The 25,397-nt window shown below is 44.2% G+C and overlaps 1 protein-coding gene across 2 annotated transcripts in view; it reads left to right on the forward strand.

Annotated features, from left to right (window-relative positions):
- AP3D1 (adaptor related protein complex 3 subunit delta 1) overlaps positions 1 to 24,759 on the forward strand; it is a 358,560-nt gene extending 333,801 nt beyond the window's left edge. The window contains exons 30-33 of one of the 2 annotated variants that reach the window (XM_029613909.1): positions 2,413 to 2,498; positions 20,888 to 21,009; positions 21,119 to 21,198; positions 21,373 to 24,759. In XM_029613909.1, the coding sequence (XP_029469769.1) occupies positions 2,413 to 2,498; positions 20,888 to 21,009; positions 21,119 to 21,198; positions 21,373 to 21,468 (384 nt within the window). In that variant the 3' untranslated portion in view covers positions 21,469 to 24,759. Of the gene's footprint in view, positions 1 to 2,412; positions 2,499 to 20,887; positions 21,010 to 21,118; positions 21,199 to 21,372 lie in introns of those variants that run through there. The other variant, XR_003858342.1, reaches the window with a different exon arrangement.
- The last annotated feature ends 638 nt before the right edge of the window (positions 24,760 to 25,397 follow it).

Genomic DNA, 25,397 nt, shown 5'->3' on the forward strand with positions numbered 1-25,397 from the left:
GCTCCATTTAAACCTATCCGCAGGGCTATTCTTAAGGATGTGACTTTGAAGGTTGTTTTCCTGGTGGCCATTTGCTAGGCAAGGAGAATTTTGGAGTTGCAAGCTTTGTCATGTCGAGATCCTTTTCTTAAGATATGGGACAGAGGTGTATCTTTACAGACAGTACCATCTTTTCTCCTGAAAGTGGTATCTTCTTTCCATGTTAATCAGTCTGTTAAGCTGCCGGCTTTTTCAGATTTGACAGCCTCTGAGTCTAATGCTCGTGAGCTTCGGCTATTGGATGTTCATAGCTATCTTACAGTCACGAATGGTTTTAGGTGGTCTGACCATCCTTTTGTTTTGTGGAGCGATCCGAAGAAAGGGTTTCAAGCTGGATCCTCTTACCCAAGGCAAGTCTTGCCTCACAAATCTGCTTCACTTTTTTGAAGGAGTTAATAAACATGTGGATAAAGGTGAACCGGTAGATGTAGTGTACTTGGATTTTCAGAAGGCATTTGACAAAGTTCCTCATGAGAGGCTTCTAGGAAAAGTAAAAAGTTATGGGATAGGTGGCGATGTCCTTTCGTGGATTACAAACTGGCTAAAAGACAGGAAACAGAGTAGGATTAAATGGACAATATTCACAGTGGAAGGGAGTGGTCAATGGAGTGCCTCAGGGATCTGTATTGGGACCCCTACTTTTCAATATATTTATAAATGATCTGGAAAGAAATATGACGAATGAGGTAATCAAATTTGCAGATGATACAAAATTGTTCAGAGTAGTTAAATCACAAGCAGATTGTGATAAATTGCAGGAAGACCTTGTGAGGCTGGAAAATTGGGCATCTAAATGGCAGATGAAATTTAATATGGACAAGTGCAAGGTGATGCATATGGGGAAAAATAACCCATGCTATAGTTACACAATGTTAGGTTTCATATTAGGTGCTACTACCCAAGAAAGAGATCTAGGTGTCATAGTGGATAACACATTGAAATCATCGGTTCAGTGTGCTGAGGCAGTCAAAAAAGCAAACAGAATGTTGGGAATTATTAGAAAGGGAATGGTGAATAAAACAGAAAATGTCATAATGCCTCTGTATCGCTCCATGGTGAATATTGTGTACAATTCTGGTCGCCGCATCTCAAAAAAGATATAATTGCGATGGAGAAGGTACAGAGAAGGGCTACCAAAATGATAAAGGGAATGGAATAGCTCCCCTATGAGGAAAGACTAAAGAGTTTAGGACTTTGCAGCTTGGAGAAGAGACAGCTGAGGGGGGATATGATAGAGGTGTTTAAAATCATGAGAGGTCTAGAACGGGTAGATGTGGATCATTTTTTTACTCTTTCGGATAATAGAAAGACTAGGGGGCACTGCATGAAGTTAGCATGTGGCACATTTAAAACTAATCGGAGAAAGTTCTTTTTCACTCAACGCACAATTATACTCTGGAATTTGTTGCCAGAGGATGTGGTTAGTGCAGTTAGTATAGCTGTGTGTAAAAAAGGATTGGATAAGATCTTGGAGGAGAAGCCCGTTACCTGCTATTAATTAGGTTGACTTAGATAATAGCCACCGCTATTACTAGCAACAGTAACATGGAATAGACTTTAGTTTTTGGGTACTTGCCAGGTTCTTATGGCCTGGATTGGCCTCTGTTGGAAACAGGATGCTGGGCTTGATGGACCCTTGGTCTGACCCAGTATGGCATGTTCTTATGTTCTTATGTAAGCCAGTGCCAGAAAGCTTGAGGGCTCATTCCACCCGATCTCAGGCGACTTCTTGGGCAGAGGGCTCACTTGGTATCGCCACAAGAGATTTGTAGAACAGCGACCTGGAAGTCTCTGCATACGTTTGCAAGACATCGACTGGATGTGACAGATCAGGAGTCTCTGTCTTTTGGCGCAAGCGTGTTGCAAGCAGACTCTCCAGGTCCTTTTCCTATTTAGGAAGCTTTGGTACATCCCAGGAGTCTGGACTGATCCGGGTACGTACAGGGAAAGGAAAATTTGGTTCTTACCTGATAATTTTCATTCCTGTAGTACCACGGATCAGTCCAGAGTCCCGCCCAAGTATTAAGGAGGGTGGAGAGTCGTCCACTTAACTGTTGTAAATTACAGACATCAGAAGTTTTTTATCATGTTTATATTCAAATGTTTTTTTATGATTTTTATTGCATTCAGCTTTGGTACAGATTAATACTGAGGAACTGCAGGTGGCATCAGTGTATAGAAAGCAGTGTCAGTTTTACTTTCTCTGCTCCACCTGTTGGCATGGATGAATAAACCCAGGAGTCTAGACTGTTCCGTGGTACTACAGGAACGAACATTATCAGGTAAGAACCAAATTTTCCTTTCAATCAGTTGGACTAGGTGAAGGTGTTGCCAGGTATTTCTCTTAATTGAGTTTCCATTGATCTTTTCCAGGATGATGAAGGATCATCTCATGAAAAACTAGATTTCAAATTGCACTTCAGCTGTACTTCGTACATGATCACAACGCCTTGTTATAGGTGAGTGCTTGCACAGTCACTATTGTTTCCAGTTACATCATGCTGCATATGTCCCTAGCAGTATAGAGCTTGTGCTGTCCAAAGATGCCTATATGAACATGTCTTAAATCTTTGTGGGTTTTCATGGTTTTATTGAAATGAGCTTGTCTCATCTTGAACTAGATTTTTTCTACATGGACAAGTAGCATAATACAGCCACATAAGTGAATGACATAATCCAACAGCACCGAGACTGGGATCTATTCTCTCATAGCTCATAATTTTCCAGAAGCATTTGAGCATGTGCAGGTCTTTCCACATTAATATCACCACACTCCTCTCCTCGGTCCAATTCATCCATGATCACGAATGGTTGGGCAAGTTTCTCTCTAGCATCACTGTGTTGTATTTAAATGTCTTCATTGGAGGGAAAATTAGTGTGTGTCAATGTAAGTCCACTGACCCTAAAAAAAAAGATAGTGCTGGACTGTCAATGCAGAGGTATCAGAAAAAAGAGTAGGGCAAAAGCACCACAGCAAGGAACCATCAGTGTCGAAAGGACGCAGCGCAGAGACACTGGCGCAGAAGCACAGCCATGGCGCCAGTCAATTGGCATAGAAGCGGAGCCAAGGCCCTGAGCTGTAAGTGCACAGACACAAACATGGTGCAGAGCAATTAAAGTACAAGTAAGCTCAGAAACAAAAACATTGCGCATAGATCTCACACCAAAACGTGAGCACAATTTGTCATCAAAATGTCAGAGGGAATTCTGTGCCAATTCCTCAGATAGAAGAATGCTATTGCTACTACTGCTAGAAGCAGAGGGGCAAACAAAGAATGTCCCGCGCTACCACTGCCACCATTACTAGAATATGAATTTGTTCAAACACCGTGGTCAGAAATTGTGCAAAACTACATGAAGGAAGGGCCTGATAAGGGAAGCACATGTCAATCATCCATTGTACCTGAAGACTGGAGGGTGGCCAATGTAACGCCAATATTTAAAAAAGGCTCCAGGGGCGATCCGGGAAACTATAGACTAGTGAGCCTGACTTCAGTGCCGGGAAAAATAGTGGAAACTATTCTCAAGTTCAAAATCGTAGAGCATATAGAAAGACATGATTTAATGGAACACAGTCAACATGGATTTACCCAAGGGAAGTGTTGCCTAACAAATCTGCTTCATTTATTTGAAGGGGTTAATAAACATGTGGATAAAGGTGAACCGGTAGATGTAGTGTATTTGGATTTTCAGAAGGCGTTTGACAAAGTCCCTCATGAGAGGCTTCTAAGAAAACTAAAAAGTCATGGGATAGGAGGCGATGTCCTTCTTTGGATTACAAACTGGTTAAGAGACAGGAAACAGAGAGTAGGATTAAATGGTCAATTTTCTCAGTGGAAAAGGGTAAACAGTGGAGTGCCTCAGGGATCTGTACTAGAACTGGTGCTTTTCAACATATATATAAATGATCTGGAAAGGAATACGACGAGTGAGGTTATCAAATTTGCGGATGATACAAAATTATTCAGAGTAGTTAAATCACAAGCGGATTGTGAAACATTACAGGAGGACCTTGCAAGACTAGAAGATTGGGCATCCAAATGGCAGATGAAATTTAATGTGGACCAAGTGCAAGTTGTTGCATATAGGGAAAAATAACCCTTGCTGTAGTTACACGATGTTATGTTCCATATTAGGAGCTACCACCAGGAAAAAGATCTAGGCATCATAGTGGATAATACTTTAAAAGCGTCAGCTCAGCAATGTTAGGAATTATTAGGAAGGGAATGGTTAAACCGGAAAATGTCATAATGCCTCTATATCGCTCCATGGTGAGACCACACCTTGAATGCTGTGTACAGTTCTGGTCATCGCATCTCAAAAAAGATATAGTTGCGATGGAGAAGGTACAGAGAAGGGCAACAAAAATGATAAAGGGGATGGAACAGCTCCCCTATGAGGAAAGGTTGAAGAGGTTAAGACTTTTCAGCTTGGAGAAGAGACGGCTGAGGGGGAGATATGATAGAGGTCTTTAAGATCATCAGAGGTCTTGAAAGAGTAGATCTGAATCAGTTATTTACACTTTCAAATAATAGGACTAGGGGGCATTCCATGAAGTTAGCAAGTAGCACATTTAAGACTAATCGGAGAAAATTCTTTTTCACTCAACACACAATAAAGCTCTGGAATTTGTTGCCAGAGGATGTGGTTAGTGCAGTTAGTGTAGCTGGGTTCCAAAAAGGTTTGGATAAGTTCTTGGAGGAGAAGTCCATTAACGGCTATTAATCAAGTTTAGTTAGGGTATAGCCACTGTTATTAATCGCATCAGTAGCATGGGATCTTCTTAGTGGTTTGGGTAATTGCCAGGTTCTTGTGGCCTGGTTTGGCCTCTGTTGGAAACAGGATGCTGGGCTTGATGGACCCTTGGTCTGACCCAGCATGGCAATTTCTTATGTTCTTATCCTGTTCCCAAGAACCAAAAGGGGGAAAGGGTTCTAGTTGAGATTTTCTGGTTCTGAAAAAGACAGGAAATTTTCATCCAGTATTAGACCTGTACATTATAGGGAAAGATCCAAGACATCTGATTCAGTTTATTAGTGAAAGACAGGCATTGTCCAGACCTGGAATGACATCTTCGCCGGAGGTAGCCTTTTCTTCTGTTAAATAAGTTCATTTATTCCCACATTTAGTTTGAGGTGTATACAACAGGGTGTAAGCCTTCTTTCTTTGTTTTCCTCGGCATATGAAGAGACTACCCTGTATTGTGGACTATAGTGTATGATTATTTCCTTAGTTATTTTTCTGTTATATTTGTTGCTTTGCTTACTTTGCTTGATGTTAGTTTTGTTTTCTGTATTAGGAAGCTCTTATAGAGTATAAAATTAACGGCAACCTTCAGCTTAGGAGTCTCCACTTGGTGGCTGTATTGTGCTGTTTGTCCACGGAGAAAGCAAAGTTGCTTGCTTGTAACAGGTGTTCTCTGTGGACAGCAGGTCAAACAGCCAACAATCCCTCCCTCCTACCTGCAAAACTGTGATCTACTAGGTATTACACCACGGAGAGGTGTGTAGTGATATTTACAAAAACTTCTGGAAAATTCTGAGCTGTGAGAGAATTGATCCTAATCTCAACACTGTTGGAAGATGTTACCCACTTTTATATAGCTGTTTGTCCTCTATCCACAGAGAACACAGGTTACCAACTTTGCTTTATTGCCCTGTCTTGCTCCCCAGCTCTATTCTGGGGCTGACTTCATGTGGCTTAGAGTTGCTACCTTTACTTTGAGTTGGCATTTCTATTTTCTATTTCTGTTGAGAAAAGAGGGATATAAACAGAAGAATCAGTGATATACGACAATAACATACGTCATAATCAAATTTCAACGTTATATAATATCTCTCCAAAATTACACTTACTCTTCGTCCAGTCAGACTAGTCCAGGAGATGGAGACAAATCAGTAGATTCGCTGACATCACCCCTTATAGGCACTTGTGCTGACCTTATCCTGCCAATATTGTTTCTACAGTAGATGGTAGGCAAGCATCCCATACTGTGGACTCTGGCCTGGTTAGACTGAATACGATTTTCTAGAGGGCAGCCCCTGAGGTGAAAAACTAATACTCCCTCAGTAAAGCAGGGTCTGGGCCGAGGGACATCCAGTTTTTTTTTATTTTTGGGACTGGTTTGGGCTATGGCTTAACCTCCCTCCCCCCACCTCTCACTCTTCTCTCCTCCATATCATATTCCTCTCTTTTTGTTAAAAAAAAAAAAAAAAAAAAATCACAGAAGCTAAGTAGAGCTGAGGAATGGACAGTGAAGGATATCTGGGTGAGTTCTTATTTTCACATACTCTCCAGCTGCAACAGTATTTATGGAGAAGGGGAGTGTAATGGCTTCAGTGCATTGGAAGAACTTGGGGAGCTCATAATCTACAGGCAGGAGGAACAGCAAAACTATACCAGGAGTGTTCGGAGGAGAGAGAATCACAAAGGAGCAACAATTTCAAGGCTCTGGGGGGGTGGCCGCATCGGTGGGGCCATTTGGGCAGTCTGTTCCCGCCAGGGATATAGGCAGTACAGTGGATACGGTGGCCATATTGGGAGCACAAGAAATGGAAATAGAGCTAGAACCACTTTCTCGGCCCTGCAGATTGAGCCTGAAATGCCTGAAACTGTGGCAGCAAGTCTAAAATGTGCTGTTTCGTCTGCTCTAACTTAGATGCTTCTTCTTTGGCCTGGGCCTCTGTGTCCAAGGAGTTTATAAAGTGCTTACACCAAGCCTTTGTGATGGGGCAGAGTTCAACCCCAAAGTTCACCCTGGGTGTTTTGCTCCCTTGGAAGTAAGTATCAAAGAGAGGGAAAAGATCCAAGAAGTAGATAAGAATTATTTTGGATTGGAGGACACCCTAGAGTGTTTTAAGAAACATAGAAATGACAGCAGAAAAGGACCAAATGATCCACCCAGTCTGCCCAGCAAGCTTATACCAATATCTGCTGCACTGTGCAGCAGTTTACCAGACTGTAAAAGTCAGGGCCCTCAGATGCTGTTTGAATCCAATTTCCCTTAACTGTTGCCGTGAAAGCAGAGAACCATGTTGGAGTTACATCAAAAGTATCAGGTGTAGTGATTAAGAGTAGTAAGCTCTCCATCAGCTAATTTCTCCCATGTTTATTTGTTCCCAAACTGCAAAAGTCAGGGCCCCTTGTTGGTTGCTGTCTGAATCAAATTCCCCCTTTTCTCACTGCCATTGAAGCAGAGAGCAGTGATGGAGTTGCATTAACAGTATCAAGGCTTAATCGTTAAGGGTAGCAATTGCCACACCAGCAAGTTTACTCCCATGCACTCTTTTCTTTATTTCCAACCTCTAGTCTTTATCCCATGCCCATTTGAATTACTTGAATTTTTCATCTTCGCCACCTCTTCCGGAAGGGCAGTCCAGGCATTCACCACCCTCTCCGTGAAGAAATATTTCCTGACGTTGGTTCTAAGTTGTCTTCCCTGTAGTTTCATTTCATGACCCCTAGTTCTATTGATTTCTTTCCAACGGAAAAAGTTTGACGATTGTACATCATTAAAACCATTCAGATATCTGAAGGTCTGTATCATATCTCCCCTGCACCTCTTTTCTTCTAGGGTGTACATATTCAGATCATTCAGCCTCGCCTCATATGTCTTCCAGTGCTGATCCCTCACCATTTTCATTGCTGCTCTTTGGACTGTCTTTATCATTTTTGAGATACGGACACCAGGATTAAACGCAGTACTCCAGATGAGGCCTCACCAAGGACCTGTACCAAGGGCATTATCACCTCTCTTTTCTTACTGGTTATTCTTCTCTGTGCAGCCCAGCATTCATCTATCTTTAACTATCACTTTGTCACATTGCTTTGCTATTTTCAGATCATCATACTCTATCACACCAAGGTCCCTCTCCTAATCTGTGCGCATTAGTTTTTCACCACCCATCACATAAAGCTCTTTTGGATTGCTGCACCTCAGATGCACTTCTTGGCATCTAATCCCGGAAAGACTAAAGAGGTTAGGACTTTTCAGCTTGGAGAAGAGACAGCTGAGGGGGGATATGATAGAGGTTTAAAATCATGAGAGGTCTAGAACAGGTAGATGTGAATCGGTTATTTACGCTTTCGGATAATAGACTAGGGGGACCTCCATGAACTTAGCATGTGGCACATTTAAAACTAATTGGAGAAAGTTCTTTTTCACTCAACGCACAATTAAACTCTGGAATTTGTTGCCAGAGGATGTGGTTAGTGCAGTTAGTATAGCTGTGTTTACAAAAGGATTGGATAAGTTCTTGGAGGAGAAGTTCATTACCTGCTATTAATTAAGTTGACTTAGAAATTAGCCACTGCTATTACTAGCAACGATAACATGGAATAGACTTAGTTTTTGGGTACTTGCCAGGTTCTTATGGCTTGGATTGGCCACTGTTGGAAACAGGATGCTGGACTTGATGGACCCTTGGTCTGACTCAGTATGGCATGTTCTTATGTTCTTATTTGGAGGACAGGTATTCCATGGATTCTGAGCTCATATCTTTCATTGCTTCCTACCAACTCTACATGACCCAATACAATAGGGCCTTGTTCACAAAGATTCAAGACTTTGCTGAAGCCCTACCTCAGCAGTTCCAGGACCAACTTCATTCCCTAGCACAAAAGGGCTTAGATGCTGGCAAGCATGAAGTACGATCAGCGTATGACATCTTTGACACCGCTTCCAGTGTGTTGGCAGCCGGTATCAGTGCAAGGAGATGGGCCTGGCTGAAATCTTCAGACCTCAGACCAGAGGTACAAGACAGATTGGCTGACCTGCCCTGTGCTGGGGATAATTTTTCGGTGAAAAGATTCAAGAAGCAGTGGCACAGCTCAAGGACCACCAAGACACTCTGCGCTAGCTCTCCTTACTGCCTTCTGATCTCTCTTCTTCTTCCAAAAGATCCTTTAAGAGAGATTCCTAGAGGCAATTCTACTGGCAAAGGAAATATTATCCCCCAGCGTCCAGGGGTCGGCCTTCTAAGCCTTACCAAAAAGACCAATCTAGTTTAACCTAGAGGGCAGAAGTCACAGCCAGCCCCTCAACCAGATCCAGCATCAGGCTTTTGACTCCCTTCTAGAGAGCAGTACCCAGCTTCCACTTCCGACTATTCCGGTCGGAGGCCAGTTGTGCTACTTCTCCAGCCTATGGAACACAGTCACCACAGATCAGTGGGTACTCGCTTTAGTAACTCAGGGTTACCACCTCAACTTTCTCTTGGTCCCACTGGATTCCCCGCCTCGGCTGACGTGGGGAACATCTGACCATTCACCACTCTTGGAGCAGGTCGTCTCCCTCCTCTTCCAGTCCCGAGCAATAGAACCAGGGCGCCTCCCCCAATGGGGCAAGGGCTCTATTCCAGGTATTTCCTGATACCAAAAAAGTCAGGTGATGTGCGCCTCATATTAGATCTTCGCACTCTAAACAAATACCTACAAAGAGAAAAGTTCAAGATGGTGACCTTGGGTTCTCTACTTCCCCTCCTTCAAAGGGGAGACTGGCTCTGCTCTCTAGACCTTCAGGACGCCTACATACACATTTCAATCACCCCGTCACAGTGCAGATTCCTGCGGTTCCTAGTAGGCCCAAAACACTTCCAATATTGAGTGTTACCTTTCGGCCTAGCATCTGCCCCACACGTCTTCAAGTGCCTCGTAGTGGTAGCTGCCTACCTCAGGAATCAGTGTCCACGTCTACCCCTATCTGAACGATTGGTTGATCAGGGCTCCCTCTCGGCAAGGTGCACTGATGTCCCTTCGCCTCACTTTGCATTCCCTGATCTCCCAAGGGTTTCTTATAAACTATCAAAAATCCAGGCTAGTTCCTTCGCAAACTCTATCATTCACAGGGGCTGACTTGGACACTCTAAAAGTGAAAGCTTTCCTACCTCAGGATTGCGCTCTCACTCTCGCTTCTTTGGCCCTTAGACTGCAGTCTTGACAACATTCAACTGCACGTCACTTCCTGATATTATTGGGTCATATGGCCTCCACAGTGCATGTCAATCCCATGGCTCACCTCGCCATGAGAGTAATGCAGTGGATTCTAAGATCGCAGTGGACTCAGTCTTCTCAGCCAATTTCCTCCACAATCCGCATCACCAAACAGCTCCGGCTATCGCTAGCTTGGTGGACAAACCAATCCAATCTGGTACAGGGCCTTCCATTTCAGATTCCAGAACCTCAAATAACCTTGACAACAGATGCCTCCAACCTCAGCTGGGGAGCACATGTTGGAAACCTGCAAACTCAGGGTATCTGGTCTCTAGAGGAAGCTAAACACCAGATAAATTTCCTGGAGCTTCGTGCAATCAGATATGCTCTCAGAGCTTTTCAGGATCACCTCTCCAATCAGGTCATCCTGATTCAAACGGTCAACCAGGTGGCCATGTGGTACATCAACAAGCAACGGGGAACGGGCAAATACCTCCTATGTCAGGAAGCTGCACAGATATGGGCGGCAGCCCTTTCCTACTCGATGTACCTCAGGGCCACCTACTTGCTGGGAGTGGACAATGTGTTGGCGGACAGAATGAGTCGCACTTTTCAACTGCATGAGTGGTCCCTCAACCACACCATAGCGGACTCAATATTCCAACATTGGGGTTACTCTCACATAGACCTCTTTGCGTCAATTCACAACCGCAAAGTAGGGAACTTCTGCTCTCTCACTCGCAGCCAACACCGCCAGCCCAGAGATGCTTTCTCCCTCTCTTGGGCAACGGTCTCCTTTATGCATACCTTCCACTTCCACTCATTTCAAAAACTCTCGTGAAGTTGCGAAAGGACAAGGGGCTCATGATTCTCATAGCCCCTCATTGGCCACACCAGGTCTGGTTCCCAATTCTCCACGACCTATCAGTTTACAGGCACATTTCTCTGGGGAAGGACCTGCTTCTGATCACTCAGAACGACGGTTGCCTACGTCACCCCAACCTCCAGGCCCTCTCCCTGACTGCATGGATGTTGATAGGTTAATATTGCAAACTCTTAACCTTTCTGAGCCGGTTTCCCATGTCCTAGTAGCTTCACAAAAGCCTTCCACTAGGCAGTCTTATCGTTATAAATGGAACAGGTTTGCGGTATGGTGTGCTTCTCTGTCCATCGATCCCTTCACTTGTTCCACACCGAAGTTTCTGGACTATCTCTGGCACCTGTCAAGAGTCAGGCCTCAAAACGTCTTCTATCAGGGTACATGTCAGTGCAGTGGCCATCTTCCATAAAGGTGTCGGGGATGTACCCATTTCAGTACAACCCCTTGTCACATGCTTTTTGAAGGGCTTGCTTCACCTTAAACCTCAACTGCGCCCTCCGGCCCCTTCTTGGGACCTCAACTTGGTTTTGGGAAGGCTCATGAAACCGCCATTTGAGAGTCTCCAATCCTGTGATCTCCGCTATCTCACATGGAAAGTGATTTTTCTTTTGGCAATCACTTCCACCCGCAGAGATAGTGAGTTACAGGCCTTAGTTACCTATCCTCCTTACACTAAACTTCTGTATGATAGGGTGGTACTCCACACTCACCCTAAGTTTTTGCCTAAGGTAGTATCGGAGTTTCATATCAATCAATCCATTATACTACCCACCTTCTTTCCCAGGCCCCACTCAAACCCAGGAGAACAGGCTCTGCATACCCTTGACTGTAAACGTGCTCTAGCCTTTTATCTAGACCGTAAAGCTGCCCACAGGAAATGCACTCAATTATTTCTTTCCTTCGATCCCATCAAATTGGGCAAACCTGTGAGTAAGCAGACTCTCTCTTCCTGGCTTACGGACTGTATTTCCTTTTGTTACCAACAGGCAGGCATTCTGCTTCAAGATCGTGTTCAAGCACACTCTGTCAGGGCCATGGCAACATCAGTAGCGCATCTACGCTCTGTGCCGCTTGCTGACATCTGTAAGGCTGCTACCTGGAGCTCTCTCCACACCTTCGCAGCTCATTATTGTTTAGACAAGGCTGGCAGACAAGATTCCATCTTCGGCCAGTCTTTGCTATGCAACTTATTTGCGAACTGAGGTACCAACATCCTTCCGCCAACCCGGTAGGGTTCAGGATGCCCTCTACCAAATTCCACCCCAATTCTTGTGCCTGTTGCACGTCTTTGGGTACATTTGGTGCATTGCTCGGGCATCCTCAGCTCGGTACTCACCCATATGTGAGGACTACCATCCTGCTTGTCCTGTGAGAAAGCAGAGTTGCTTACCTGTAACAGGTGTTCTCACAGGACAGCAGGATGTTAGTCCTCATGAAACCCGCCTGCCACCCCATGGAGTTGGGTTCACTTACAGTTTATTTTATTTTTCGCATGTACTTTTTACTATAAGACGAGACTGAAGAGGGACCCCTGCTGGCTGCAGGGTTGGTGCTATGCTGAGCATGCCCAGTAGGTGCCAGTCAAAGTTCTGGAAACTTTGACAAAAGTGTTCCGTGATTGGGCTCCATCCTGATTATGTCACCCATATGTGAGGACTACCATCCTGCTGTCCTGTAAGAACACCTGTTACAGGTAAGCAACTCTGCTTTCTTGCAAGAGTTGGATTGAGAAGTGAACTTCTCCAAGAGCAGTGTTCTGCCTTCACAAATTTTGGAATACCCTTGGAGCTTGGTTTGACAGAACAGAGGATTCAGCAATTACAAGAGCAAGTTCATTCATTGCTGCTGTTCAGGAATCCAACAGTAGGGAGTTATCTGCAGCTTCTGGGGTTTATGGTGATGGCATTAGACTTACTTCCCTGGGCATATGAGACCCCCTTCACAGAGCCTTTTTGTCCAGGTGGGATCCTTGGTCTCAAGATTATTACATGGGGCTACTGGTACCAGATCAAGTTTGAAATGGTGGCTAAATTCCAGGAATTTGGAGAAAAGAGTGTACCTCGAGCCTCAAGGGGGTAACGATGATGGACACCAGAATGTTAGGTTGGGGAGCTCATTCTTTAGGCCAGTTTGCTCAAGGAATGTGGTCAGAGACAGAAGCAAAGTGGGCCATCAATCATTTAGAAACCAGGGTGATTTGACTGGATCACCTGTGAGGATGTTTGATTTGTATCTCTTATTAGAAGTCAGGTGATCAGGATAATGTCTGCCAATACTATGGAAGTGGCATATGTGAATCATCAAGGGGGCACCAAAAGTGTTTGAAGAGAAATTTGCTTCATTGAACAGAAAAGAATCTGATATCTGCATCTCACATAGCAGGGGTAGAGAACATTCAGGCAAGTTTTCTCAGCTGCAGTGTAATCAATCCTGAAGAGTGGTCATTGTCAGTCAGCATTCGATCAGATAGGCAGGTGGGAGTCCTGCTGATGAAACTGATGGCAACCAGCATGAATGCAGAGTTGCAATGGTTTTACAGATGGAGGAGAGAAAGAGGATCATAAGGGATGGATGCTTTGATTCAGAACTGGCCTACAGATGCGATCCTGTAAGTGTTCACTTTGTTGCTTTTGATAGGAAGAGTCATTCACAGGATCTCAAAGCATCCAGGACTGGTGATATCAGTGGCTCCAGAATGGCCAAGACACCCTTAGTATGCAGGTCTCAGATTATTGGATGGGAGTCTATTGCAACTTCAGCACAGGGACCTGCTCTTGTAGTGTCGTGTTCTTCACAAAGATATGGGTCAATTTTGCTTGTGGTCTGGCCCTTGAATTGTCTAATCAAAAAAAGTTATTCTCAGAATGTGGTGAGCACCCTCTTAAAGGCTAGGAAATCCACTACTTCCTAGGCTTACAAAAGGATTTGGAGAACTTTTGAGCACTGGTGCTCCAATAGACAGATAAGTCCCAGAAACTCTTCAGTGCCTCATATTCTAGACTTCTTACACGAAGGTTTGACAACGGCTTTAGCTCTTAATTCTTTACAGATACACGTTGCAGCTATTGCATGCTATAGAGGCTGTGTATTATAGTCCTATGTATTCTCATCTGGATATGTCACGTTTCTTAAAAGGAGTTCAACACGTTAGACTTCTGATAAGAGATCCCATTCCTCCTTGGGATCTGAACTTAGTGTTGTCCTTTTTGGCAAGTTAGCAGTTTGAGCCTATTAGGACAATTTTGCTGAAGCTTTTCACTTTGAAGGTAGTTTTTTTTGTGGCGATTTTGTTCAGCCAGAAGAATTTCAGAATTACAGTTTCTTGCATAGAGCTTTTTTTGGTGATTTCAGATCGTAACTGTCAAAATGTGGGGCCTTCTTTGGAATACTGTGTACAATTCTGGAGATCACACCTTCAAAAGGATATAAATAGGATGGAGTCTGTCCAGAGGGTGGCTAATAAAAATGGTCAGTGGTCTTCATTCTAAAGCATATGGGGATAGATTTAAAGACCTAAACATGTATACCCTAGAAGAAAGGGGAGATATGATAGACATTCAAATATTTCAAAGGATTCCATGCACAGGAGGTGAGCCTTTTTCAATGGAAAAGAGGCTCTAGAATGAGGGGTCATGAGATGAGGTAGCAAGGGGATAGACTCCAGAGTAATCTTAGGAAATATTCCTCTACAGAGAGGGGTGGTGAATGTGTGAAATAGCCTTCCAGTGGAAATGGTGGAGAAAAAACAGTATCTGAATTCAAGAATCATGGGTTAAATACAGGGGATCGCTAAGGAAGTGATGTGAATTATTGTGCTAAATTGGACGTATGGGCAGACTGGAAGGGGCATATGGTCTTTTTCTGCCGTTGTTTGTTTCTTCTCCTAAAGTGGTATCAGCTTTTCATTTAAATCAGCTCTTCTGTTTACTTTCCTTTAATAAGCAGTTTGAGAGAGAGTACAGAATACTTCAGTCTTTGGATGTGTGGAGAGCTCTTTTACGGTATCTGAAGGCTACAAATGATTTTAGAAGATCGGGCCACTGATTTTATTCAGTGGAGTTATTTGTTGTTTTTTTTATGGCAGCATCTTTTCTCCCAGAACAAGCAGGATGGGTGACGTCATCAGGCAGAGCCTTATTACGGAACACTTTTGTCAAAGTTTCTAGAAACTTTGACTGGCACACTGAGCATACCCAGCATGCCATGATCCCTGTGTCCACAGGGGTCTCCCTTCAGTCTCTTTTTTTCCGTGCTGCAGTTTGCCTTGAGTTTAGGGAGCTCTGTGAGATTTTTCTCAAAACTTTTCCTCATGGAAACACTTGAAGTTTTACTTCACAAATAATTTCCCTACACAGGTCTCCCTTCGCATACATTTCATCGACGCTCGATGAGTACTATGCCCTGTTCTCCAGTCGATTCCTGTCACCTCACTATCTGTTCCCCCGGGTTACCAACCGAATTGCAGCCCTCTTTTCTCCCTGTGTCTATCACCCTCAGTCCACCCCACAATGCCTGTGAATGTCCTTGCTGTGATCTTCCACCAGGTCCATCGGGGCTAGAGGGATTGGGATATCCACGGTTCCCGTTGCGGTCGCCATCGATGCCCCTGTCGATGCCCTCGACTAAAGACAACGCTCCATATTTTGGGTTCTCAACCAGACCCCCGTGTATTCCTTGGGCGAGAAACAATGCCAGGAGCAGTAGAGGCATTGTGACTGTCTGTCACCAATGCCATCCGGGATAGCGAGGGTATCTTCCTCGGTGCTGGAGAATGACTGGGCCGAACTCTGGGGGAATCATGGTCACCGGCATGGTAACCGACCGTCGCAGATGCCATTCTGGATATTGGTGGCAGCTTCCTCTGTGCTGGAGAATGACCGGGCCAAGCACCGAGGGAAACAGTCACTGCCATGGTAACTGTCCATCACAGACACCATTCTGGACATCGGTGGCAGTTTCCTCGGTGCTAGAGAATGACCGGGCCAAGCACTGAGGGAAACAGTCACCAGCACAGACATGGTTCCACGTTCGGTGCCAACACAGATACCGCACCGGCATCAATGTCCATTGAGCCAGTTGCGAAGCGGGCCAGGGTACAAGAGTCTCCATGCTCCTCTGCACCTGAGGCACAGAGGCGTTCCCCACCGACAGCAGTGCTGGGTACTGAGCCACCACAGATTCATGTGGAAGTGCCAGTAATGCCTAGTCTGTCTCCCCCTGTAGCTGCGCTACCTATACCAGCTTCCAGGGAGGAGCTGGACGTCCTCATCCGTCAGGCTATCCTCGATGCCTTCCGGAATCTACTAACACCGGAGCCATCGATATTCGCACCATTGTGGCACCACCTCGTTGTGGCACCTACCAGTGACAGCCTAAGTTATCAACGCTGACTCGTCCTTCTGAGCCTCCACGGACCCCTATACTTAACCCGGTATCCTCTAAGGGTGATGGGCACTCTAATCCCGCTTCGGCACCGATCCCATCGAGACCAAAGTAAAGGACTTGTCTGAAACCATCCCTTTCGACCTGGTCACTAAAAAAGATCAGAAGTTTTCGGGAGGGTCTAGGTGATATCTTCCAAGAACCATATTGTTGTCACATATTGCTATTTACCAGCTATGTTTGACTCAACACCAAGGGAACCTCTGCCATCCACATGAAATTCGAGCAACATGTGCTTTCTTCGAAACGTCCTCCCTTTGCCAGCAACAGGACTCCGTACTAGATGGTAACCTGGCTTACGGCCCCTGGTTTACGGTCCGAAATCAAAGATAAACTAGCTGATCTGCTATGCACCGCAGATATGCACAAGGTCCAGCAGACAGTGGTAAGACCGCCACAAGACCTTGCGACAGCTCTCTACATTTCTTGCACAGCAAAGAGGGATGCTAGAAGGACCTTTTACCGCTCCCACATGAGACCAACTAATATGCATATCACACCAGCTCCGCCAGTCGGGCAGGCTCCTGGATTTTCAACCTTGCCAGAGAACAAAACTGTCCATTCCACCGAGGACCAGGGCTCGGGATACCGTTCCCCGGACACAACAAGGCAGAGGATTTTAACCCCACTATTTCCTACTTTCAAAGAAAACAGGCGACCTCCGCCCATCCTGGACCTCTGAATTCTCAACATATTTCTTCAGAAAAAAAAGTTCAGAATGGTGTCTCGGCACCATGCTTCCCTTACTACAACAAGGATGTTACCTCGATTCTCTGGACTTTCTATACGCTTCATAGTGAGTTGTCAACATTTTCAATACCAAGTTCTGCCATTCGAACTAGCTTCGACAACTTGTGTATTTCACCAGATGCCTAGCAGTGACTGCCGTTCATCTACAAAGAACAGCATTCATGCGTTTCCTTACCTGGACGACTGCCTAATAAGGAGTCAATCCAAACAAGGAGCTCTAAATTCTCTAAGACTCACTATAAATCTACTAAATTTTGCTGGGATTTCTGATCAACTACCATAAATCCCATATGTAGCAGATCTGGGCACTGCAGTCGCAGTGGCCTTCCTGCCCAACAACCGAGCAGACATCCTATCAAATTGTATACATCTCTGCGCGCATGCAACATAGCCTCAGCCCATCAATTCTTCCATTGCTGGGCCACATGGTTTCCACGATCCATGTCACTCCTATGGCCAAACTAGCCATGAGAAAAACTCAGTGGATTTTAAAATTTCAGTGGCTCTAAGCCGTTCAACCCCTTTCGTCCCTGATACATATCACCGATCCAGTAATCATGGTTGCATCCAATTTGGGTTGGAGAGCTCATATCAACACTAAACCCAAAATGCGTCTACTCCACTCCATGAAAAGTCTCAAATCAACTTCCTGGAGCTTCGAGCCATGCATTATGCCCTTTATGCCTTCAAACACTGCCTCTCACACAAAACTTTGTGGATACAGATAGACAATATTGTGGCAATGTGGTACTCAAACAGGGGCGCACATGCTCTTATCTGCTCTGCCAGGAAGCCACGCAGTTCTGGGCCTGGGCCCTTGCACACTTCATGCATCTCCGGGCCACTTATCTAACAGGCATACCCAACATAACAGACCATCTCAATCAATGTCTCATCCCCACACGTGGTCTCTGAAATCCATGTGTAATGAGCAAAATCATCTAGCGCTGAAACCAACCAACCATCGACCTCTTGCATCCAAATCGAACCACAGAGTGGACAGATTCTGCTCCCTAAATAGACTTCGAAATGCGTTAGCCATGGATGCCTTTGCTCGCCCCTGCAACAAAGGCCTCCTATATGCGTTTCTTCAGATACCGCTCATAGCCAAAACTCTCGTGAAGCTACAGCAGGACAGGTTTTCAATGATTCTCATAACCCTATATTGGCCTCGACAAGTATGTTTCCCCATACTTCTCAACCTATCACTCCAGGAACCAATTCGCCTGCCCACAGGTCAATCTCATAACATAGACTCACTGACATTCTCAGGTACTTGTAGCTTCACGAAAACCTTCCAAATGTAAATCTTGCCATTCGAAATGGGCAAGATTTACCAAATGGTGTGCACAAAGAGGTATTGGCCCCTTTTTCCTGCCCCACTCCATCTCTATTAGGCTATCTAGGATACATTTTGGATTCTGGTCCCCAGTCATCCTCTGCACGGGTACACCTCAGTTCCATCTCAGCATACCACCAGGGAGCAGGGGATGCCCTGTTAACGGCTCAACCCCTTATGAATCGGCTTATCGTGGGTTTTCTACAACTTAAGCCTCCTCTACGATCACCAGTTACGGAATGGGGTCTAAATGTAGTGCTTACAAGGCTCATATGTTCCCCGTTGGAGCCTTTGCATTCCTATAGCATTAAAATTGTACCATGGAAAATTCTTTTCCTCGTGGTCATCACCTTTGCTAAAAGGGTCAGTGAGTTACAAACCCTTGTTGCATACTCACCTGACACTAGGTTCCTCCATGACTGACTTGGTCCTCCAAACTCACCCTAAATTTCTTCTTAAAGTGAACACAACCTCTCACCTTACTCAATCTATAGTCTGCCCACTCTTTCCCAAGGCCTCACTCTCACCATGGCGAGAGGGTTTTGCACACCTTGGACTGTAAGTGTGCACTTGCATTCTATCTAGACCGCACTGCACTCCATAGGAAATCCACCCAACTCTTTGTTTCTTTTGACAAAAACAAGCTGTGAGTTCCAGTGAGCAAACAAACTCTCTCCAACTGGCTAGCAGATTGTATCAAATTCTGCTATGAGGAAGCAGGCCTTCCTCTCAGGTGAGTGCAGGCACATCTTGTAAGTGCCATGGCAACATCAGTACCACACTATCATTCAGTATCAATTGCCGATATCTGCTAGGCTGTGACATGGAGCTCTCTTCACACATTCGCAGCCCTCTACTGCTTAGATAAGGAAGTCAGTCAAGACTCTGCCTTTGGCCAATCTGTCTTGAAAAACTTTGTTCCAGTATAATCCCCCAACTCCTTCCACAACCACCTGCTGTGATTTCAGGCTGCCTCATTGCCACTAGCACCCCAATTATTGTGCCTGCTGCAAGAGTTGTCTATTGGCCTGTTGTAATATGAGTCAGTCCTGTAGCTTGCTAATCACCCATATGTGAGGACTACCATCCTGCTTGTCCTGGGAGAAAGCAGAGTTGCTTACCTGTAACAGGTGTTCTCCCAGGACAGCAGGATGTAGTCCTCACAACACCCACCCGCCACCCCGCGGAATTGGGTCCGCTTACATTTATTTTTTTCGCTTTTTGCTACAAATGAGACTGAAGGGAGACCCCTGTGGACACAGGGATCATGGCATGCTGATCATGCTCAGTGTGCCAGTCAATTTCTAGAAACTTTGAGAAAAGTGTTCCATAATAGGGCTCCGCCTGATGATGTCACCCATACGTGAGGACTACTTCCTGCTGTCCTGGGAGAACTCATGTTACAGGTAAGCAACTCTGCTTTATTGATAAAGGGTAAGCCCTTACTCAAACAAGTCAGAGCACATTATACTAGACCTCAGGTGCCTTCTTGGTTAGAGCTATGTTTGATTTTTCTGCAAGAGATAAGTAGGGCAGCGACTTGGTCTTCTTTGCATTCCTTTTCAAAGCATTATCAATTGAACTTAAGAGCCAGACAAGGCCTCTTTCGCTCCAGAGATTTTGAGATACATTTGGCAGGGTCTCACTCTGTTCAAGAGTAGCTTGGGAACGTCCCACTTATCTGGACTGGTCTGACTGGACGAAGAGGAAGGATATATTTGTTCTTATCACAGAAATTATTTTTTCTTGAGACCAGTCCAGAACCTTCCCTGTTTGCCAATCTAATTTTGTATCATGATGGGAAGAAAACATAATAATCTACTGGTCATGGAAAGCAGGTATGTTAAGTAATAGAATTGTGCATAGGCTTGTATTTCTTTAGTATTTCTTATTTGGGGAAACCCTCTAATTGATAAGGGATACATTTATGAAATTAGATTGCTACAGATAATACTAGCAAGCTGAGATCAACATACAACAGGGAACCTGTTATCTGTCTCCATCTGCTGGTTAGTGAGCATAACTCACTCATCTGAACTAGTTTGAATGGACTTGAGAAGGAAATTATCAGGTAAGAACACATTTCTCGTTATCCCAACACCACCTTTTTCACAAAAGGGTCAGGAAATGTCTAACCTGTTTCCCTCCCCCAGATATCAAAATATCCCCATCCTAGGTAAATAGAGGCTCCAAAAAACCTGTAAACAAAGAGCCACAATAACTGAAAATCAGCATTTCCACAGCAGAGCTCCATAACAAATTACTTGTAGGGGGTCCCCTTTGGTGGTGACCCATTCTTTGACTGGGCCAGTTTTTCGTCTCACTGATAGGCATTGATGCATCTACTATATTTTTTCTTTTTTATGCCAATATCTTCAATATCCATACATATGGAAATATGCCTCCATATGTATGGAGGCATATTTCCAAATGTGAAGCTTTAAATAATTGTAACCAAAGTAAAGCATGTGATCCTTTTACACACACACCTTTTTCCCCTTTCTTAGTGATGCATTTGCCAAGTTGCTGGAGTCAGGAGAGCTGAAGGCCAGTTCTCTGAAAGTGGATGGGGTCACCATCTCTTTCCAGCACCTCCTGGCAAAGATCTGTTTCCATCATCATTTCTCAGGTCAGTGACTGTTTTGGTACATTTTCCTTTGCTGTGGGAGGAGCCACGGGGGGGGGGGGGGGGGGGGATGAGTCTGTGTACAATAAGATTTGCATTTTTTGTTTTGTAGTTGTTGAGCGAGTGGACTCTTGCGCATCTATGTACAGTCGTTCTATTCAAGGTCATCATGTTTGCTTGCTGGTTAAAAAGGTGAGGCCAGAGGAAGTGTGTGCATGGTCATTGTATAAGAGAGAGAGACTGCAGGGGGTGGCACCTACCTCAGAGTACATGCTTGCACCCCCTTAGCATACTGCTGTTTTGAAAACTTTTTTATTGTATATACAGAGGAAATTCTGATAGAAAATGTTTTGCTTTGTTTTGAAGGGTGAGAATTCTATATCTGTAGACGGGAAGTGTAGTGAAGCAACGCTGCTGGAAAATCTGTTAAATGAGATGAAAGAGACTCTGGCAAAGTCCTGAAGTGATCATTTCCAATGCCACAACTGCAGAAGGACTCACTAAAAAAAAAAGGAAAAGGTTACAGGGAAAAGTAACTTTAGCCCCCAAATGAACACTTTACGTTTCTTTCTCATTCGCATGTATTAGATCAGGTTTGTGCTTTTCACCTAACTCCTGTTGTGTGCCGTTTATACGTTCTACAGCTGTTACCTTTCTTGTTTTATTGTTGACTCCTTTCTCCCCTCCCCTCCCTCCCCGCAGCTGTGGCATTAACCTGCTCTACCCTGAACACTTTAAAAAAGAAATCACATTTCCTGTTATCATCTGCAGCTGCCTTATGTGAAAGTGATGGAGTTCCATCCCAAAGCGCAAGGTCTGCAGGAATGGCACACGATACACTGAGGCTTCCTTTTGGGATGTCACAGCAATAGAAAAGGCCTGCTCTCAGGATTCTAGGAGTTTTGCATGAGGCAACTGCAAGCCCCTTCACCCACACTCCACACACAGCATTAAAATCCCATTGCACTTCACAGACTGAAGAGGACAAAGCACAGGCCTGTGCAGTTAACCTGCTACTTCACAACTGACACCCCATCCCATGGGATTTGAGCAGATGTGTGTATTATGAGGTCCTCCAATGTCACATTCCTGAAGTTAGAATGTAGCAAAAGAAACTGGAAAATCCAAAGGTTTTTTTTTATACACACATTTTGTCCTTTTTTTTTCTTGCTTGTCTGGTTTATTAGAGAAGGTAGATTAGTACCCATGTACGATATGCCTATCTGCACAGACGGAGGAGTTAAAAAAAAAAAAAAAAAAAAAAAAAAAAAAAAAAAACCCTCCTATTTTGAGTGTGCCCAGGCTCTCTCAGGTCCAGAGAGGCCAGACCACTTCCAGCTTTTTAGGCCCCTAACTATATTAAAAAATTAAAAAATGACTATACATGAAAACAAAATAGAGCACCAAAAAAACCTTTTAGATGTCTTGTGAGTTTAAATCCCAGGTCAAATGGCCCTTCTACCTGCCCTCGACCCCAGACTCTTACTTGGCTCTGGGTATGCCTCAGACATACTTAAATACAAAGCTGCTGCCTCTGTGCAAGGGGTCTGAGCTGGTCTCCTATGGAATTTGTGTTCCTGAATGTGAAACCTCTAGGCTCAGAAGGGACAGTAAGTTCAAGGTTACAAGGCACATACAGGTTCCATATGCATGAACTCATTTGCAGATAGCCAATCATTTTGAATTGGTCTGTAAGCGGATTGGCTTCACTATATACATATGTGCTTTTTGCACAGAGCAATAGTTTAAAGAAAAGTTCTGTTGCTTAAAAATAAGCAGTTTGTACGTTTATGAATTTAACAAAAACAGTCCTCTCAATGAGGAAGACTGTCTGATTGAATTCTTTTAGTGCCTAGGGGGCATATTCAAGGCACCTCAATATACACAATTACTGTGTGCGAGGGATCTGCAAAGCCTGGCCTTGGATGATGGGTTTGGAGTCCTTGAGGGCCAGAACTGTGGAGCCCACCAGCATTCTTGACACAGTTTGCAAGTGGGGGTTCTTACGATGAATAATTCCATGATCATGTAGTAACACAGAATCAGGAAATCTTTTCAGATGAATCTTTAAACTGGAGACAGTTTTAAGAGCTTTTGGGTTTTTTCCTAGTACAGTATAGGTAATTTTTTTAGGTTGATTGTGTTTTTTTTTGTTTTGGAGTCTCTCATCCCTTTGTTTTGTGGGTTTGACACATGCAGTGGTGCATTCTGGCACAATAGAACACCTTTGGTGATTATTTTAGACTTACTCCACTGCAGCTAATAACAAAAAGTCATATTTAAACATCATAAATAAAAGCAAACAGGACTGTATAGCTAGGGCCATCGTTACTTCCCATTTTGGCAACACTACAAATGTAGAACTCTTTCTAATAGGGGACCTGATTGCCCTGAAGCACAGCCTTGCAGCTGCATGGACAAGCTTCAGGGAGGAGCTGGTCAACAGTCTCTGTAATCAACCTGTAAGCAGGCTGTCATTTCACCTGTTGGCCAAGTGTTCCTGGGTCTTTATTTTAGAACCTGATGCTTCATGGCACCATGCAATGATGAAATATTGTGTGAGGGGGAAGGGTCAATCTGCATTTAATTGGTGAGTGGGGTAGGGGGGAGGGGCAGGAGGGAGTCAGAAGATAAGTTTGCATATTCACTTGATCTGTTCAGGCACTTTAAAGAAGATAGCTTCTGCTACAGAAGGTGTGATTGAAGCAGCATTGCCTTCTAACGACTGCTTCTATATCTATGAAATATAGTCCATATGTACAGATTCTCAGCCTCGCATTTTTGATGGTCCCTCTGACTGTGCTAACTTTGTTCTGACAGCAAAACCTTTGGGGCTGTTCTTATCCATGCTTGTAGCTATGTGTGTTTCACTACCTCTTGCCCCTACTCTCTTCTGTCTTGACAGGGCATCTTAGTATTTATTTAATGTGCCTCCCACATTGAGAACCACTGCCTTTGACATTCTTATAATAGCATGTCCTCAGAGGGACCTATATATTTGTGGTACTGAGCAGAACTCATGTTTGAAATGTTACCTGCCTGCACATTAGCGTGATAATTTGTGTGGTCTCCGGATATCACTACTGATATACCTCCACAGGTCATGAAATCATAATCCAGTCCTGGTTTTCTAGAGCCCCCTTACCAGTGCTGGCTGAAAATGCAGGAAGAAGACTGGGACCAGATCATTTTGGGGATGGCAGCTGGTGAATCGGGACTGAATTGAAACCTTGAGGTGACATGGTGATAGGCTGACATGTTTCATCAGAGGTAGCATTGTACCCCCATGTGTATGTTTATTTCTTAGGGTTGCCCTATGATTGACAGTGTTTTCTGGACATGAGATGCAGGTTTATGTGAATTTCTGTACTTGAACATGTCTGGTAGGGTCTCCCTGCTCTGAGTTGTAATGTGCAGTATTGGTCCACTCCCCCTCAGTTAGCCTGTCTGTGTATTCCAGACTAAACATGTTATTAAAAGTCTTAAAGGATAATATTTCTGCAATTAGTGGCTTTTAAAAAGAAACTTTTTTCCACCCCATGGGTTAAAAACTTGATACTTTAGTATGCAGAATATTCTCAATTACAGAATCTTGTGTGACTATTTCTTCAAGAATTTCAGACTATGATGTGTTATATTAAAGAATTTATTTGCTATCCACATTCCCTAATTATATAAGAGAGAAACATTCTACAAAGCTGCTGTAATGATTTTGTGTCCAGATCCAATAAAAATTCAAAACAGTTTTTATTTATCACCTTTGCTTTTTTCTTGAATCTGCATGATTGCACTTTACAAAACTGCAAGGTAGTACTCTGCTACTGTTTTCTTGGGACCCGCGTAAAGGAGGAGTATTATAGAATAAATAAAAAAAAAATTGTTGTAAGCGATTATTCATCAATAACCCAGAAGGCTGTGATTTTTCCAGACAGCATCAACTCAAAAAACAAGCAAATAGGAAATGAAAGAAAAAATAGCTAATTAAGTAAAAGAGGGAGACAAGACTTTTTCCCTGTACGTACCCGGATCAGTCCAGACACCTGGTTTTGCCTTCCCACCAGCAGATGGCGACAGAGAAGTTTTGACCGACTCTGCCCTATACCCTGAGGTGCCACCTAGAATCCGTCAGTATTTCCCTGTCTCCAGCATATGGTGGAGGTGAAAATCCTACAGTCTAGCTAGTTTAAAAAAAAAAAAAAAAAAAAGAGACTTAAATATTCTCCCAGGACAAGCAGGATGAAAGTCCACACATATGAGTGACATAATCAGGCAGAGCCCTATTACAGCACACTGAGCATGCCCAGCATGCCATGATCCCTGTGTCTACAGGGGTCTCCCTTCGGTCTCTTTTTTTTTTTTCCGTGCTGCAGTTTGCCTTGCGTTTAGGAGGT

The sequence above is a fragment of the Rhinatrema bivittatum genome, chromosome 8 (assembly GCF_901001135.1).
Source record: "Rhinatrema bivittatum chromosome 8, aRhiBiv1.1, whole genome shotgun sequence".
NCBI lineage: Eukaryota > Metazoa > Chordata > Amphibia > Gymnophiona > Rhinatrematidae > Rhinatrema > Rhinatrema bivittatum.